At 47.7% G+C, this 19,395-nt stretch overlaps 1 protein-coding gene across 2 annotated transcripts in view; it reads right to left on the reverse strand.

Moving 5' to 3' along the window:
* The window catches only part of Gnao1 (G protein subunit alpha o1), a 147,371-nt gene that overhangs the window by 22,725 nt on the left and 105,251 nt on the right, over positions 1-19,395 (reverse strand). For both annotated transcript variants that reach the window (XM_090357622.1, XM_090357623.1), the window contains exon 4: positions 2,173-2,333. In XM_090357622.1, the coding sequence (XP_090213748.1) occupies positions 2,173-2,333 (161 nt within the window). The remainder of the gene's footprint in view (positions 1-2,172; positions 2,334-19,395) is intronic.

Here is a 19,395-nt window from a genome sequence, read left to right on the forward strand (position 1 = left end):
GCTGCAATCTGAGGATCATGGTTCAAATCCAACCCAGGCAGGAAAGTATGTGAGACTCTCCAATTAAGCACAGAAAAGCTAGAAGTGGAGCTTTGGCTCAAGTGGTAGAACACTAGCCTTGAGCACAAAAGCTCACAGACAACGCCCAAAAGCCATAGGACAGGCACAAAAACTAATACCAAAAAAGTATTTAAGGTCCTTTGGACACTGATGCTCTGGGAGCCCCTTCTCCTGTGCAGATGCTCTCCTAGAGAGGAGGTACAGGTTGGTGGGGAGTTGACAAATAGTGATTCAATTTCTTATTTAACAGTTGTAACAGTAACTACTGGAAGAACTAAAAATAATCCTGTAACTAGCAAAAAAGGGAAGGTGGAGATGGAGAGAGGTGGAAGGAAAGAAGGAAGGTGAACTGCACTCCCCAGATAGCATGGTGGGTGGGCAAGAGTCACTATGCAGCTAAAGGGGAGGAGACAGGTTGAGAGATTACTATACATGTTATATACTGTCTATTGTTGAAAACTTTTTTTTCAATGGATTCATTTTATAATTAATGGATGAGGTTACAAAATCTAAGTGGTGAAGAAAGCTGCAGAAGATGGCGGGGCAGGCTTGGCAGGGGAGTGGGAGATGGAGGAGGAAGGATGCCCCTAGGTAGAGACCCCTGAAAGGCACTCTCTCCTGGCCCACCAGGGGTTCTGGCAGGGTCTGGCTGTGGGTCTGGGATTTCAGCGGAGCCCGGTGGCTGGCACCCCTGCCTTCCACCGTATCCTTGGGTCTCATCAGTGTCTGGGCTCATCTACACAGGATTTAGACATCTGCCCTGTGCCTAATTCAGGTGTGGGAAATAGGAAGCTGTTCTTGGCATTACTCAGGGTCATGATTCATTAGCTGCCAACATAGCCAATGAAAATACTCATATGTCATTAGTGAAAGCCATTCTTGTGGGCCCAGCTTGATAAGATAATCTTTTTCATCTAGGTTCTACTGAAGTTTTGGACCAAGTAACTGTTGTGGAGGTTGTACAGTAGATATTTCTAAAAAATATTATTAAGCGATGTACAGAGGGGTTACCATTTCTGTAGGATATTTTGAGGTGTCCCCAGCCCCTACTCACTAGATGCCTGAAGCCACTGCAGTGTGACAACCAAAAACTCCCTGGAGACATTGCTAAAAGTTCCCTGGGGGCAAAATGCCTCCAGCTGAGAAGCACTGGTGACCATGGCCAGATCAGAGGAGGTCAGAATTATGTATATGTGTCCATAGGAACTCCTGGCTATAGGCTCCCACTGAGATCTCAGGTACCAGCTTGTAAAAGTGGGGTGCACTTTTGTACCTGAACCCCAGATACAATCCATGAATCTCCATGACAGGAGACATAACCACCTGGGCTTTGGAGCCTCTGGATGGATTTAGGGGTGGAGGATCCAGTGAGAACGTCCTCAGAGTGACAAAGTTCAGCGTCAGGCCTGTGGCTGTCATATGGAGAGCCTGGGGATTGTCTCTGACCCCGTCTGCACATTCCACTCCTCTACTCCCTGCTACATCCTCTTCTCTACTGTCCTTCTTCCTGTCCTTCCCCTTTTCCTCCCTTCTTTATTTAATTATATCATAATACTAAAAATTATGTCTACTTATTCAATTATTTATTGAATGGAGATATTTATTACTTATTTTTAATTTTAAAACTGATTATTTTTTAGTATTTCTCCTAGTGCTAGAGATTAAAGCCAGGGCCTCAAACATGATAAGCAAGCACTTCATTGCTTAGCTACATCCCAGCCCTGAGTATGTGTTACTTTTCTCTACAGCAAAACAAAATGGCGCCATTTGAGTTATTTTTCTCCCTGTTTGACTCTGGATTGGTATTTCGGGAGCCAGGGCACCTTGGAAGAAAAAAAAAAATCCCTGGAACATCTCTTGAGTATTGCACTGTTCAGGCTAGGCCTGGGCCCAGGTCCTCATTCTTTGGGAATTTCTTGTTTGGCCACTTTTGTGCCTCTCCTTTCCCTGGTCTCCTCCCTCATCCTGGGGCAGAAGGGGTGGGCCCTTCCTCATGCTCACCAGTACCACCACCAGTGGGTGACTATCTCAAGGCAAGTCTCACTGTGGCCCAGAGCCCTCCTGGCCCCAGCATGCCTCTCTTCAGTCTTCCCACAGGATTACGACACTCACTATTTGGCAGAGTCGTTGAGCTGATACTCCCGAGACCGGTTGAAGCACTCTTGGATCCCTGAGTCACCCCAGAGTCGCATCATGGCAGAAAGCAGCTCTGTGGAGAAGGGTTCGGTGTCTTCCATACGACTCACCACATCACAAACCATCTTAGAGTCGGCCTATGAGAATAGAGAAATGTGTCACTCTGAGGCCCCTGTGAAACTTATGACATGATGTCCCATCAGGGTAGTGGGCTGGGACTAGAATAACAGTCCCAGATCGCTTTGCAGAAGGGCAGCTCTGAGCACCCTGGGCCCGGGGACACATGGCACCTCTGGGGCTTTTCCATCCCATGCATCCATGTTCTCATGCAGCAAACAGCAGGTGTACTGGAGAAGGGGAGTGGTCAGGGCTCTGCTTCCCATTCATCCAGAGTAGTTCTGGTTTATAAAAACCAGAGTTTTGGGGCCAGGAGTTTGGCCTAGTGGTAGAGTGCTTGCCTTGCATTCATGAAGACCCAGGTTCCTTGGTACCACATATATAGAAAAAGCCAGAAGTGGTGCTGGAAGTGGCAGACCACTAGCCTTGAGAAGGCCCAAGGACAGTGTTGAGGCCCTGAGTTTAAGCCTCAGGACTGGCAAAAACAAACCAACCAAACAAAAAAACCCAAAACAAACAAACAAAAAAACAGAGTTTACAAAATATTTGCTTAGGAAAAACTTTTAGAAATCAACATTCTTCCTCAATATGGAGCACAGCCCCTGCAGTCAGTCTACATGTAGGAGAGGGCATTCTGGTTATTGAGGGTTCTGGTTGATGTAGGACTGGGGTCCCTGTGGAGCTATACCTTAGAGGAGTGGAGGAAGCTGGTGTCAAGTTGATACTAATGGGGAAAACTCCTCATGTCCATATTGGATCTCAACATTTTTTTTTCCATTTTTTTGAGGCAAGGTCTTACTTGGTAGCTCAGGCTGATCTCAAACACAAGATCTCCTCCAGCCTCCTGGCCACTGAGATTACTTTATGAATTTATATTGATGTGTCTGTGATCTGTAGTTAACAGGAAAAGCCTAGGCCTGGTTAGACAGGGAAGGGCAAAGGGACACATAAATGACACTGGTGTTCTTTTCTTTCTGCCTCCTCCCCTCCTTGTTCTGAGGGGGCAGAGTTGAATTTGCTTAAGGCACATGTGTGTAGGATGAGGCTTCATTGGAATCACAGGAAATGCAGTGCGTAGCTCATAGGTCTTTTTCTCCTGTCCCTGATCTAGGACACCAAACAAGGGGTCACTGGAAGACTGGAATCACATATGATGCAGAGATGAGCATCCACAGCTGCACCAAGTGACTGAGTTTAGAGGCTATTTAGAGAGTAGTCACTGGTGTTTGGGTCCTTGTGTGTGCAAGTGGCAGAAGCTAATGCGAACAGGCTGCAAACAGCGCAATGCCTACCCTATCTGGGGACTTGAACAACTTGTCAGTTTCCTGCTTCTTTTTGATAGCTGTGTTCTTAGAGGCTCTCTCAAGGGTTGGAGGACACAGTCTCAGTGATTGATATCAGTCACTGTGGGGACATATTCTCTTAAATTTTCGTCATCTGGAAAATCCCACACTAGAGAAGACATCTGGCATTAAGGGAGTAGATGGAGGGGCCATCTGTGCTGGGGAAGCTCCTCAGTTGCCATTTCCCATTTTAGCTTGCATATTCTTGCTGGGCTGGGAGTCTGATGCAGCAGGCCCCCATCTCCCTGCTTTCTTGGGCCCTCCAGAGTCAGGGCAGTTTGTTCAAGTGTAATGGTTTGTGTGATGGTTCTTCTGCTGAGAGCTCTTTCAACCCCAATCCCCAGCCACCAGAGGCATGACAGTGGGCCAGCCTGAAAGGGCTCAGGAAGTGTGTGGGAGGAGCTGAGAGTCTGTAGGTGTGTTTCAGGAGGAAAAGACAAAATATGCAGCACAAAAGGTGTGTGAAGGCAAGCCTTCTTGGAGACTTTTCCAGAATGGAGCTGTCTGGCTAAGTAGCTATTTACCTGCCAGAGCCTGTTCTCTGCATCAGGTTGGTGGGAAAGCTGATGGCCCTGCCCTGCTCACTGCCTGCCCCAGGAAGGAAGTGACCACAGGCATGGAGGTTGGCAGGCTATGTCTGCTATGCTAATTCAGATCCAGCTTCATGGGGACAGGGTTCCCAATACCTTGCCCTCACCTGGCAAGGGAGGAGCCCCCACAGAAGACTGGTCTCAGGGTCTGGATAGTCTGGGCAGCTGCTCCTGGTGGCAGTGATGTGGAAAGCTGGCACTGGGGCCTAGGCTTGGTTGCCCCAGGCTGGCAGTGATGACTCAGGGAGGAGTGAGGGGGAGGAGGGGTGTACCTCCACTTGTGGCTAAAAAGGGTAAGGCTATGAGTCAAAGGACTGTGTGCTCCGTAGGGCCTGGCTGTCCCCAAGAAGGGTTGGTGCCTTCCCAGCTGTGGAAGGGCCCTGGCTGGGGTTCCTGAATTTCCTCCTCTTTATGGTGTCTGCCAGTTCTGTGCAGTGAACACTCAAAACAGTCAGGGCTGCGGTGAGTGGGGCAGGCAAGACAAGACTCCATGGGGAAGGGAAGTATCTCCAACCCGATCACTCAGTCAGGTCACACCTGACAAGGAGGACATGCCCTCCCCGTGGGCCTCCCCCAAAGTCAGTGTACATCAGTATTGGTTCTTGCAAGTGTGACCTGCAGTCTTTTTTGGGGGAGGGGAGGTCGGTCTTGTGGCTTGACCTTAGGGTCTGGGCGCTGTCCCCGAGCTCTTTTGCATAATGTTAGCACCCTACCTCTTGGAGCCATAGCTCCACTTCTGGTTTTCTGGTGGTTAACCGGAGATAGGAGATAAGTATCCCACGGATTTTCCTGCCTGGGGTGGCTTTGAAGCACGATCCTCAGGTATCAGCCTTTCGAGTGGCTGTGTTCACAGGTGTGAGCCACCAACGTGTCCGGCATGGTCCACAGTCTATGGCTCCTGTTGCTCGGGCTGTGTCCACAGTTTGGGAGAGCCCGTCCTTCTAGCAGGCAGCCCAGGGTTGTTCTGGTATGGATGAGGCCTGTGCAGGGCTCCCCCTCCACTTCCTGGCCTCTCTGGTCTTTCCTGGCTCAGTGTATGGTGGCATCCCCATTGGCTGGCAGACCAGCATCCCCTCCCCTCATTTGACTGCTTCTGTGCTCCCCGCGGCTCCCCCCCCCCATGCTGCCTCTGTGTGGCTTCTTTCCAGTCTGTGTACCACACTACAGGAGGCAGCTTCCTAACAGCCATTGTCCCTTCTTGAGAAAAAGAACTGGATTTCTTTTAAGGGAGGCATGATGACAGCCAACTAAAAGAAGACACATTTCCTAATTCCATTTGCAGTTAGGCGCGACCACATGACATTATACGCAAAAGTGTGTATGTCATAAGGTGAAGTACAGTCAAGTGCTTGGAAATGTCATTTAAAAAAGAACCTTCTTTGTTCTCAGTTTCTCTTTTCTTTGCCCAGAATTTGGATGTGGTGGCTAGAGCTCTAACCATCAATTTGGACCATGAAGACAGAGTCCTTAAAATGTATTCTTCCTTCGGTGGTCCAAGCCTGTAATCCTAGCTACTCAGGAGGCTGAGATCTGAGGATTGTGGTTCAAAGCCAGCCTGGGCATGGAAGTCCATGAGACTCTTATCTCCAATTAGTCACCAGAAAACGGCAAGTGGTGCTGTGGCTCCAAGTGGTGGAACACTAACCTTGAGCTGAAGAATTCAGGGGACAGTGCTCAGCCCTAGACCTCAAGCCCACGCCGCCCCCTCCCCACAAAAAAGTATTCTTCCAGTTTCTCAGGGATAATCGAACAGTCATCTAAAAACAGACTGAGTCCTTGACAAGATGATTTTAAATGATTAGGCATTTTTCCTAAGCATTTAATATTTCTGCCTTCTATAGGCTACTATTTTCAGTCACACCTGAAATGGTCACAAGTAATCGCTCCATGTCAGCTCTGGGAATAGCTTTCCATCATTCCAAAACTCTGAGCTGCCCAAGCCTGTCCTGTGGGAGAATAGGCCTCTCACTTTTCCCTAACCCAATTGTCCATTTCACCTCAGGGGCTCTGGGCACAGATACCCTGCCTTGTTTGTCTCTCCAATGTCTTTGCCCTTCTGGAGGGCTGGACAGGGTTGGTGCTCCCCTAGTTTTAAAAGGTAAATGGGCTTTGGTATGTTCATATCAGGCATGGCCCTGGCATGCCCACATAGTGACATCCTGGTCTTGTGGACTTCACATTATTTATTTATTTATTTATTTATTTATTTATTTATTTATTTATTTATTATTTGTTGTGAAGGTGGTCGGGGGTGATTCCAGTTACATAAGTAAGATAATGAATATATTTCTTTTTGGACATTGTTAGTTCCTTATTTTCTCCTCCCTTACCCTCTCTACTTTCCTCCCCATCCCCCAAGTTGTAAAGCTAATTTCCAACATAGTGACTAGTGAGTATCATTGTTGCAGTAGTTCATCCTCTGCTCTACTGTTTCTATGAGTCCTTTCCCTTCCACAGATCAGTTAACTCCTATACAAGATGAAGGGTACAGAAAACTAAAACAGAAAACAAATAGAAATAACTGCACACAGGACATAATAAGAATCTCTTGTTTCTTATTCTTCAAATTCATTATACATGGTCCTATGCACATAGCGACTGGGCTATTGTGATCCCCTGCGAAGAATGTCATCGACATATTGTAGTTATTACAAATGAGGGAAATCATGCAACCTACATCTCTTTAGGCCTGGCTTGCTTTGCTTAATTTTTTGTACGCCTTTCCATTTCCTTACGAATGGGATAATATTCTTTCTGATGGAAGCGTAGAATTCCATTGTGTGTGTGTGTGTGTGTGTGTGTGTTTGTGTGTGTATCGATTCATCTACTGAGGGGCATCTGGATTGGTACCATGTCTTAGCTATGGTAAATAATGTTGCAATAAACATAGTTGTGCTGGTAGTTTAATACGGCCTTATTTATGGTCACATTCCCACATCAAGAGGGTGTCTGAATCAATCCAAGCCATAGGAAAGCTGACGACCACAAGCCATCATGGCCCTATCAAGAGACTGAATAGCAGGCATCAAGAAGGCATAAAGTTTTTGCATCTTGACAAGGCCCAGGCATAGGCTAAATCTGAGGCCACTGGTGCCAAGTTCAGACTGCACAGCTTTCTTTCAGGGAAAGAAAGCAAGTTAAGAGGCAGGGCTAGGCATGGAGGGGAGAAGGGGTTTTGCCAATATGTCTAGAGGCCTTGAATAACAAGCTAATAACCAATTAGTAGAGCCAGGGGAGACCTCTGTCCCTTTGCCTTTCTGCCTGCCTTCAGGGGCCTTAGGGAATGGGGCTCCCACTGTGCCTGACCTTCCCTAGGGGTCTGGGTTAGAGATGCCAGGCGAGATAGAGAACTAGCCGTTCTCTCTGCTACAGTCCATGGTATTATCCTGCCTGCTGGTCAGAAAATGACCTCAGGTGTGCCTTTATGCCTCCTGTGCAGGCAATATGAAGTACTTAGTCTCCAGAACCCAAAGAATACTTGTATGCTCCTAAGTTGCCCAGGGTATGGTGGCTTGTTACAGCAGCCTGAGCAGTAGATACCCGGCAGGCTTACTCATGGAGACTGCTGGAGCCACTGTTTCCATAAAGTCCACAGAGTACTCCCATCCCGGGAGGGCTTCAGTGAATATCACAGGGCCCTAGTGGTAGCCAGGCTCACCCTCTTTCTGTGAAGTGCTGCCCTGTTTGTCTCTCAATGTTTCCACCCTGTACTTGCTTGGCAGCACAACCCTAGCGCCCCTGAAGGAGAAAAAACTAAGGTCTTCTTCCTGAACCAGTCAGAGCAGTCTGGAAGGGGCTGGCTCTGCCCCTTTGCTCTGGTGGACATAGGCTCCGGGTCTGGCCAGTTCACCTAGTTGGCCTATGAACAGGGTGAGACAGACAAAGAATTCTTATTTGTTAAGTAAGACTAAGATTTAGTCCTACTCCTCCAACCAGCCCTAGATTAGCAGAACTATCAGCAGGAAGAGGGAAGACCCTTGAAGTGTGAAGAACCCCTCCTCCTTCTGTATGGGCTTCTGGAGTGCCATGCCTACAATATAAGCTCTTCCTGTGTGATGTCCTCTCTCAGGTAGGAGTGGCATGGTGCTGATGTGTCATGGATACTTGGCACACAGAGTGGAAAGGAGTGTGTGGGCACAAGTGTCTGTCCAGGGAGCGAGGGCATGGGTCTTTGTCCCTTGTTGTCCCAGGGTCTAGCTAGAGGGAAGGGATGCCAGAGAACAAGGCTGTACTTCCTCCACGTACAGGCTGGGCGAGTACAGACTTCTGCTTTCTCTACAGCCTTCCAGGAGCAGACCTTGCCCCCGGCCCGAGCTCCTAGCATGAGCAGAAGACTTAACTTTTCTGAACTTCAGTGTTCTTGCTGTGAACTGGGGATGACAACACTCTCATTTTCTCTACTGGGCTGTTATGTGAGCAGAGCACTGAGCACAGGATGCCCACCTACTGGACAAGCATGCCCTGTTTTACCTCACCCCTTAGGCTGCTGCTGCCCAGAGGCAATGGCCAACTTGCCACATAATGACTATGGCCATGAGGAGAAGTGGGGAGGGGGAGGGGAGTCTCTTCTCTGGGCTCTGCTAGGCTGTGCACTGGGGCACATTTGTGCACTTTTGCTGGCATAGGTAGTGCTGGGAAGGTCGTCTGTAGGATACTTTTTTTTTTTTTTAAATATCAGGTCAATGACTAAAAATCAGCACCAATATTCTCATTACAACTAGCATACCTCTTCTTGCTCTTGTCAACCTGAAAATGGCCCAACACCACTCAGGGCCCCAGAGAAGCTCTGTGTAGTCCGGTGCACTGCATTCTTCAGTGGCTAGGAAATGTGGTAGGCAGGGAGGGTTCCCCTCCCTGTGGGGCCTGTGGAGCCAAGGCCCAGGGGCTGCTCCAGAAGGGTAGGGATAAGGAACTCAGTGCTGGGAATCCCTGCAGTGGGTGCTACAGGTCCTTGCTGTGGAGAAGAGCATGTCCAGGGTAGTGATGCCCAACCTGTCAGCACACGACCGATCCCAGAGTGTGGTGCAGGGGCCAGGGGCTGCTGGGGGTAGATCCTAAGTGTATGTGGGAAGCAGCACTGAGATCCAGGTGACAGCCAGGGGCCCAATGGACCCACCAGTGACAGTGCTGATGCCAGGCAGTCACATGGGCCTTGGAGCTAGAACTTGTTCTGGAAGAAGGACTATCAGCTCCAGGGTATGGAGAGTAAAGGCCCACTATATGCCCCAGCCCTCCCCACCTTTTCCAGCCTAGAATCTCAGAGGTGTCATTGATGCCTGTCTGTAGGAGTGACAGGTGGCCAAGAGAAGCTGGAATCAGCTACGTGTCTTCCACTCCTATTCCAGATAATGAAGGAGCTTAGAAGAACTGGATGGTGTTCACTGGAAAAGGGAGAGTATATAGCAGTCTAGACCCCTGGGTCCTCTAATTACGTCACTTCTCAGAGTAGCATGGACTTTTCCAGAGAACTTGTAACCCAGAGAATTACAAAGCACCTTTGCCATCTCATGAAGTGCAAGGAGGTAAAGTGGGAGTGAAATAGAGGAAAGAACAGGGGTCTTCAGGCGAGTGTCCCAGGTTTAGGTCCTGGCTCCACACCTGCTGGGGACCTTGGACAGACCTCTCATCCTCTTGGTGCAGAGGCTCCCATTAAGTCCCAGTGCACAGGACTGCTTGTGCAGATGAGATGGGCCGAGAATGTGACAGCTCTGTAGCATGAAAGGGCTCTGCAAATGTTAGTTATTATGAGCAAAGATGAACCGCCTCAGACACAAACAACAAGCTGACATAAAATAAGCCTGCTTTGTACAAGACTTTCCAAGAAAGCATGATAATCTTGATAACAATAATCATAGTAATTATAATAATAACCCCTTCTATCTGAGGAGCTGCTTTGGATTGCTAAGTTTTCCTCCATCTCTAATCTTTGAGGCCAAGTGAAGTGAGAGCTACCATCTCCCCCCACCCCCCCCCCCCCACAGTTCTCCAGCTGCAGGCAAAGACTCCTTCGGCCCCACCCTGCTCAATGGGCTGCACTTCTCCATTTTCCCACCAGAGGGCGGGAGAGCACAGGCAAACTCATCCAGCCAGCGACTAGAACTAGACCAAGACCAGAGCCATGGGTTGCTGACTAGAACTCAAGAAGGGACACAAACTCCAGCCACTAGAGGCCTTGCTTGCACACTAGCATGCAAGGAGTGGTGGGAGGAACAGTCTGGGTATCTAGAAACTTCTAGACTAGCAGGCCTAAGCCTACACATCTGAGGAAGCACTTATCCCCAGAGAGCTGGCAGTGGGGCTTACACAGTTGGCATTGGTGGAAAAAAGGCCCACGCTATCACATCTCTGCAGGGAGCTGCCCTAACTCATTGTCCCTCTAGCTCCATATACCTACCACTCTCTATACACCCCTGTACCTCTAGGACTCCCACCTATCAGCTTTATGCATTTACTTACTATACCATCCCCATCATGACATCATTCTCCATCAGCCACCTGGTTCATCTATCACTCAGTTCCATATCCACCCACTGCCTTTCTCTCCTTCCAGAGCATCTATCTATCCTTTAAATTATGCATTCATTCCTCTTTGATCTCCTCTAGGTACTGCCCATTCATCTTCCTGTTTACCAGCTCGTCTCTTCACCCATATGCTCATTTACCAGCTCATCTTTTCATTATCTATCCATCTATTCCATTGAAAACTTCTTTGTGGAAGACATGGTAGACTCTGAGCCTTATAAATGTCTACATTTGACTGAAAGGGAACACCTTCTGAGTTTCCCTATAGTCAATACTCTGGACACAGGGAGAGGACTGGCTTTTCTCTTCCTCTTCCCCTTCCTCTGCTCCATGGACCCAGCTTTGTTCGGGTCCTGTGGTTATGTTATAGGTGAGTTTCTTGAGACCTCCATCTGGGTCCAAAAGGAGTTCCATTTCTAGACTCATCCAGTTTTGTCTGATGCCCTGCTTTGGGCCAGCTACCTCCTGAGAAAGGAAGAAGACCTGGTCTTGTGATGTCAACTTTCTTAAGAGCCATATCCTTATTCAGAAGCCTGGGGGCTTTCCAGTGGCTGGGAAACAGCTTCTTCCTGGCTTACTATGTGTTTTTGAGAAGGTCTGGAACTGACAGTGGCCTGAGTCACCTGAGGCCCTGTGCCTGGTTTCTATACCTGACATCTTGAAGCCTTCGCTCAGAAGCACCTGGCAGCTCCTGAAGTTTGTGTGGCTTCCCACCTTTGACCTGAATTGAGAAATATCCAGGGCCAAAGCTTTACCACAGACCAGCTAAGCACCTTTTAGGGCTGGGTTCTGGGGACAAAGTAGCCAGCAGACCCTGAACCTGCTACCTCAGATGTGGCCCAGTGGAGGCACCAACCACGACAGTGAAGACTGTGTACCAGGAAAGGCTCCTCTTAGTTGGCTACAGAGTGAGATCTGTGCCTAGGGAGAGCGGGTACATGGATGGGGAGGTGGGACTATATCTGAGAGAAAGGCAGTCACAGAATGGCTGTGCTCAGAAGTCAGGGAAGACACTGGTCTTCCCTAGGAACCCTTCGGAAGGTGAGGATTAAAGGCAGACTACCTCAAGGCAAAGCTGAGGGCCTTAAAGACCTTGGAGATTCCAGGTGCACTTCCAGCTACCCATAGGGTCTGAGGACAATGGTGAAGCTGGGATGTAGAGCAGCCCTAAGAAATTAAAGAAGGACAGCACACACCTGCATCTCCAGCAGGATGCTGGTCATAAGTGTGAACGTGAGGACTGTGGGCCTTCTGATAGTATGCAAATCTTCCTCGTGGGACGCCTCACAGAGCAAATGCTGAACCTCCTGAGTATGAAGCCTGGGATACTTGCTCTCCCCCTGTGTTTGCTTCCTGGGCCTGCTGTCTGCTGCATATGTGTGTGCAAACAGTCCACATCTCCTAACACTCACCAGTGTAGAATGGGTACATGGACCTGGGGCTAGGTGAGAGGGTAAGCCAGCGAAGGGGTATCCCACACGAAGGAGACACAAACATTAGACTAGAGGTCCACTCCATTAAAAATAAAACACTAGACTGCCTTGGGCCCTTGCAGGCAGCGAATGTCCATAAGGTCTTTGACGCCCTCAGGTTCTTAAATATAATGTGAGAATGTCATGTCATCCTTTGGGCCAATCTCATGTGGCACTGTGCTCACTATCCTTAGTCCCCTTAGCTGGTCCAGATATGCTACTCACACTCTCAAGCCTCTCTCCTAGAGAGAACAGCCGAGCCATCGAGACCGTGCTGGGCAGTGACAACTCTGCCTTAAGGTGACCAGGATAGAAAATTCCCAATTCAGGATCTCCCCCACCCCCCTTTCTCCTGGGCTCAGTGTTCTAAGAAAGGAGAAAATAGCTAAAATTGGATAGACTGAATTTCTAAGAAATGAACAAGGGCAGAATAAAATTACCCACAGAGAGCTTGGTCAAAGGGAAAGAAAAGTGATAATGGCCAACTTCGTCTCTTCAGAACGCAGAGTGACGATGTGAATAGTTTAATTAGGGCTGCCTCAGCTGGCAGATATTAGCAACCCAATTACAGAAGAGAAAAGTTGGATATTGGAACTCCACACACATGGTAGGTGGGGGCTTGGCTGATTGATGCCTCTCCCTAGGTTGTCCCCTGGCCTTTTCACTGGGGGTTGGGGGTTAACTCCCAAACCATTCCTCAAAGTGGTTAGATTCTGTTTTTGCTTGAAAAGGAGTGTATCATCTGTTTCCAGAATTGCAGAAGGCTTGGGCTACTGGCCACACTCTGCCTCCAACTGGCTCTTAGGACCCTGCTTCTCAGTGTCCCAACTGCACAAGAAAGGTGTTAACTAGACTGGTGGTTCTCAAAGGAGAATCTGCAAGACCTCAAGGTCTCTGTGACTGTTTTGGGGAAGTTTATGAGATGAAAACAGTTGATAATATTAAAATGCTATCTTCCTTTTTTTTTTTTTTTTTTTTTGCCAGATCTGGAGTTTGAACTCAGGGCCTGAGCACTATCCTTGATCTTCCCTCAAGGCTAGAGCTCTACCAACTCGAGCCACAGCACTGTTCCTGGCTTTTTTCTATGTATGTGGTACTGAGGAATCGAACCTAGGTTTTCCTGCATGCTAGGCCAAACTCCCAGCCCCTGCGTTATCTTCCTTTCTGATGGCATGAATATTTACAGGGGTAGTGCAAAAGCAGAGACAAAGCTTTTCCCCTTTGCAGTATGCAAAGCAATGGGCAATGTGCCAAACAACTAGATGCTGTTTCAAACCAAGAATTATTGCCACCCATCATAGGCCTTCGTGTTCAGTAGGGTGCTGGAATGGAGGACTAGCTGTCCCATTCCTATTTTCACGGGATACTGACTTAAACTATGGACAGACAGATAATGGGAGTTCAGACATAGATCTTTGGCAGACATTTTTTCAAAAAATAAACTAAGGCAAACAACTGACATATTGTTACCAAAATGGTAATTTTCTTGCTTTCAAGTGGAAACCCAGAGTTTTGGAAAACATTACCAACCATTTGCCAACCACTTACATGCCAATGCTCACAAGTTTTTCTGATAAGATCAGTGTTGACATTTAGGAATATGAGATTTTGACATTACTTGTAGAATCCTGGTAACATTTAGAAAATGCATAAATCAGATGAACCAGTATTTTCCAAATGCCCAAAATGGTGCCACTAAACCATGCATGGATGAGGTCTATTCTAAGTACAAAAAAACCCAATGGACTTGAAGAAGAGAACAGGACCGGGAATAATACACTTTCAGAGTCCATAGTACAACTGTGTTTCAAGAACCTACCACAAACCATGTGCTGGGCTCATGCCTGTAATCCTAGCTATCCAGGAGGCTGAGATGTGAGGATCAAGGTTCAAAGCCAGCATAGGTAGGAAAGTTCATGAGACTCTGTCTACAATTAACCATCAGAAAATCAGAAGTGAAGCTGTGGCTCAAAGTGGTAGAGAACTAGCTTTGAGCATAAAAGCTCAGGGATAGTGCCAAGGGCAGAGTTCAAACTCTATGACCACCCTTCTCCCATCCCCCCAAGAGAACCTATCACAAAGCCAGACACAGTGGTGCATGCTGTAATCCCAGCTACTGAGGAGGCTGACTGAGGTTGGGGATCTCAAATTTAAGGCCAGCCTGGGCAACTTAATGAGACCCTATCTCAAAATAAAAAGCGAATGGGAATATTGCTCAGTGGTAGAGGACTTGCTAAGCAATTCTAATTGCAAGTCCAGTTCTCAGAACTGGGGTGAGAGAGGGGAGAGAAAAACTTACCATGTGTTCAGTTTTGTTAGTTTTAATGAATAGCTGTCTGAAAAAGCATTCTTTCCTTCTCTTTATGTGGGAATATGTTTTTCCATAACCAAAACAAGATATTATAACAAACTGAATACAGGAACACATGAGAGCTGGGCTATATTCTATTAGGTAAGCTTTTAAAGAGATTTGCAAACATATAAAAACATTTTTTATACTAAAATACAGTAATCTTTCATAAAGTGTTATTTATACCAACATTCAGTATTATCTTTAAGTAGTTGTATAAATGCTCATCTTGCTATGATACCTAGTCTGGTCTTGTCCTCCTGTGCTCAACTGATTCTCCCATGTCAGTCTCCCAAGTAGCTCCCAACTATAGACACATGCCACTGTGTCCCTCAATTATTACCATCATAGTTAAGTGGAGGGAAAAACCAATTCCTGGCTTTAAGCTGAATGCTGGTGGCTCACACTTGTGATCCTAGCTATTAGGAAGCTGAGATATGAGGATCTAGGTTCAAAGACAGCCCAGGCAAGCAAGAAAGTTTGTAAAATTTTTATTTCCACTAAACTTAACAAAAAAGCTGGAAGTGGAGCTGTGGCTGAAGTGGTATAGTGTTAGCTTTGAACTAGAAGAAACTCAAGGACAGTACTTAGGCCCTGATTTCAAACTCAAGACTGTCCCCTCCCTCACCCCCCCCCAAAAAAAAAAAAGCTTAGGGACAGCACTGAGTTCAAGCCACAGGACCAGCACTCGCTCACAAAAATTCTGGATCTGTCTGTCTGTCTGTCTGTCTGTTTATCTGTCTATCATCATCTCACATAAACAAGATGCCTAATTGAAGTCTGCAGCAATTTTTAGGCACATAAATCAGAAAGTTTGAGAACTAATAGACTCCACTATTTTTCCCCTAACATCATTCCTGAGTATCTTCAAAACGTCTACGTCAGCTGATGACTAATACTTGGCTTTCTTGGATACACTGTTGTATTTTATAAATGTCATATTCCTACGGTAAATGAAAACGCTATATTCTAAATGGGATATTCTAACTAAAAGATAGCTACAGTAACTACAGTGAGAGCAGAGCACTGGTCCAGTACAGGATCTCAGTCTGAGAATCTCTATTAACAAGAGAGGTGAGTTCCCAGACCATCCCCAGACTCTGGCATAGGCTGAGGACAAGGAGGAGTCACTCTGACTTGGGAGCCCTGCTGTTAAACACTGGCCCTATTCTGTGTCTACCATCCCATTTCACCCAAGAGGAGCACAGGGATTTGCAGGGCCCTTCAACCCGCCCTGGAGGTCACTTAATAATGTCTCCCTCTGTTGAGGCGTGGCTATTGGATGGGATCTTCTCAGAAGTTGAGAGGTATGTTTTAATGCTTCTCAGTTGAAAAACCAAGAATCAGGATTTTTTTCTTTCCTTTCTTTTTTCTTGCCAAAGGCTCTAGACAGAAAGGTCAGGACTAGGTTGAAGAGGTGGCCAGAGAGCCTATGCTGTGGCCTCCTCAGTATCTACTATAAGCCTGTGAGCCAGGGAGCCAGACAAATATGCCCATTTGACAGCCTGGTGGTCTAGCAGGAGCCCCAGAAGACAACAGCAGCTGCTGGAATCAGCTGAGCCCTCACTGTGGGCTTGTTTCTTTTAGGTTTGTGATAACATTAATATATATCCTCTACTTCCTATATGAGAGAGGGAGGGGTGGGGGACAGAGAGAGAGAGTAGTGAGCAGATGGGTTACGTGCCCGGTGGGTAGTGATTTGAACTCTGGTCTCTGGCTTCAGAGCACAGTCACCGCGCAGCACTTTTGAGCATCCTTCTATGTTTTGACCACTTCACTTTCCCAGGCTGGTATGCAGCCTGTCAACTCCATTTCCCAGTGGGCAGGTCCTCTGAAGGAAAGGCTGGCACCTAGAGGCACTCTTGCTGCCACCACCTGCTCTTCTCAGCTGCATCCCTAAAGGACAGAGCTCCCCAGAGGGCCTGGCTGGTGCCCCACCCTGGGGATCCAGCGTTAGTGTGTTTATGCTGGCACTGTTTACATGAAGCAGGTGGGGGTAGTGACAGGTGTAAAAAACAAGATGACAAACACTCCCATCAGCTAAAACACATTTAAGGCAGAGTGGTGCATGTGGCTGGGCACCAACTGGGACAGATAAAAAGGTCCCAAAGGACTTTCCAGGGTGCAGTAGGGGGAAGAAGGCACAGGATCTGGGCCTTCATGCTGGCTTCCAGGGGCACCTGTTTGTAGTGTTAGTGTCACACCCAGGCACTAGGGAGGAAGAGGCTATGTGCTACAGAGCCTGAAGCCAGTTCAGGGGTGGGTGGATGGGAGCTGGTTCAGTCTGGGTGCTGATAGCTTTCTAGGGGGTCCAGCTTCCCTTTCCACCTAGCCTCTGCTCTCATCCTCCACCAACCATGAAAATGCTAAGGGCTCAGATATGGCAGGTAAGTGTGGTGGCAGTGCCTGAGGTGTCACCTCCATTCTTATTCTAGGTTCCTAGAATGAAAGACAATGGGTAGCAATGGATTCCCTTCTCAGTTTTTGGGGTATACCTTGGCTCAGGCTGGTACTTGCTCTGAAACTTCAGGGCCAGAAGTGCTGACCAGGGAAGGTTCCATTCCTCCTCTCTGTTCCTGCCACCCCTTTTGTAAGCAGCCCTGGTGCACCTGTACTGGTGTTAGGATAGAGTTCCTTCTTCCAGAGTATGTGATTCAGTAGGAGAAGGCTGCTAGGTCTCAGCCTGGCCCCTAAGCTGGGAGCTCTTCTGCAAGCCACCCCCTGCCCTTTAATCAGGTTGAGATTCAGGAAATGTCAGTATCAAGTATGTGGCTTCTGGGCCAAGGCTCTGAGAACATAAGTTATTTTCATTCATCACACTATTTTATTTGATGATAAATCTCAAGGGGAGTAGTGTGTACCAGAAGACAGAAGGAGTCGTCCACAAGTCACTGTGTGGAAGAGACCTGCTCATCTATCAAGAGCCCCATGCACTGGACTATTAGATGAGCCGGGAATAATTTTCTATTGTGTTAGAGCCGGGAGACATTTTGGGAGTATTTGTTATAGCTGTTAGTGGTACTTATACTAACATATTCTGCTATTCTGGTTTATTCTGATGTGATATCTGGCCTCTGTATAGCCCTGGATAAAAGCACTGTCTCCTATTGTCTCATCAAGTAATAGAGGGGCCTCTCAATGAGAGTGTAAGCTGGTGAAGAATATATACAGGTAAGTTTTCTAGAGTCTTAAAGAATTTGTGCTCTATCATCTACCCTCCCCTCCAGAAGAGCCAAGTCCAATCCAGTGTATGTATCCCAAGCTTCTGCTACTCACACACCTAGCACCACACCCATAGAACACTGTAGCACTCAGGAGGCACTCAACAAATGATTGTTAAATGTCTGCTACGTTGTATACCGTGAATATACAATTTATTCAATATTTTTCATTTCCTTAAAATTAGTTGCAAATGAATGGAAATTTGTAGCACCACCAGTAAGTTCATAAATGTATATATTGATGTGGCTTGACCTAGGGCCTTGTGCATGATACAGACTTCTGCTGAGATGGGTAAGATGGTATGGTGAATGAAGGAAGCTGGGCCAGATGCCTGCCTCAGTGGTTGATCAGGAGCCACGTAGGTGGGGAAAGTCATGTGGAAATGTGGCAAGCAGGGGGAGAGAGGACACGCGATTTGTGGAAAATGCCATAATCGAGCCTCATGAGATCTGGGTGAGTCACTGCCACTGTGAATAGCTTGGTTTCCTCCACTGTAAACAGCAGTGTTCTACATGTCATGCATTCCTCCCAGGTGGTGGTGGGGACCCAGGGCCTGGGGAGTGAGGCCTCTAGACTGACACGCACCACAGTAGGATGCATGCGCATGCGTGCAGATCAGAGTCAGCAGGAACAATTGTGGTCATCTCCCTGGGCCAGCTGGCCTCCCTTTGTACCTCTATACCAACTGGAAAAGGCACCAGGCAGTCCCTCTCAGAATAATGGAAGGGGGAGCAGGCCTTCTTCATCTGGTAAGCTTTGAGGGCTGGCAGAAAGTTCTTTGGAGTACCCCCCCCCTCGAAGTAGGGGAAGGCCAGGGTGGGGACATGCCCAGGAAATGCCCAGTCCAGATAAGAGCTCTGTACAGCAAGTGATCCCGAAGTGGACGGAGCTGGACCTTAGCCCTCCAAGGACAAGGCTATACCTCAACTGGTTCTCTTCCCAAGAACAGCTTCATTGATCCCAGTAGAGGCTCAGCAGGCTCCAAGGACTTTGGACTCCAGCCTTTGCCCAGCCTACAGTCTACATTGTGCTGGGGTGGGGGATGGGGAGAGGGCATGCTGCTCTTTTTACTCTCTTGCCTGGCCAGTGGTAGGCAGTGCCTTTGAAGTCCTGCTTTCTGTATCAATTGGAAATTCTGCTCAGAGAGCCTGTACAATCAAATCAGCATGTAATCTAAAATGCCACCTAAGTCTCCCCCTCAAACTCCCCTTCTTAAAATGTCATCTTAATTAGGTAGAGTCTGGCTTCATGTCTTCTGAATTTCTCTAGAACTTTTTTACTTATCTGCCTCGGGTAAAGGACTTGACTGTGGATCAAGAGTTGGCGCTGATCAGCCCTGCTTCTCAAGGTTGGAGAACCAGGAAGAGGCCAAGATGCTTGGTTGTGAAGGTGTTCTCATTTTATTCATAAATTTTTGGATCTGCCTTCTGGTGAGAGGCTATGCTAGATCTTGTGAGAAGAGCCTGATGAGGCTAGGATGGGCTGTCCTCAGCTATCCTGTCCCTTCCCCAGCCTACTCATTGTCTGTACTTGGCTGGCCACTTATTTTCTTTACTTACACTTTGAACAACAAGGGAACAGGT

The sequence above is a fragment of the Megascapheus bottae genome, chromosome 24 (genome assembly GCF_031878675.1).
Source record: "Megascapheus bottae isolate mThoBot1 chromosome 24, mThoBot2.hap1, whole genome shotgun sequence".
Lineage (NCBI taxonomy): Eukaryota > Metazoa > Chordata > Mammalia > Rodentia > Geomyidae > Megascapheus > Megascapheus bottae.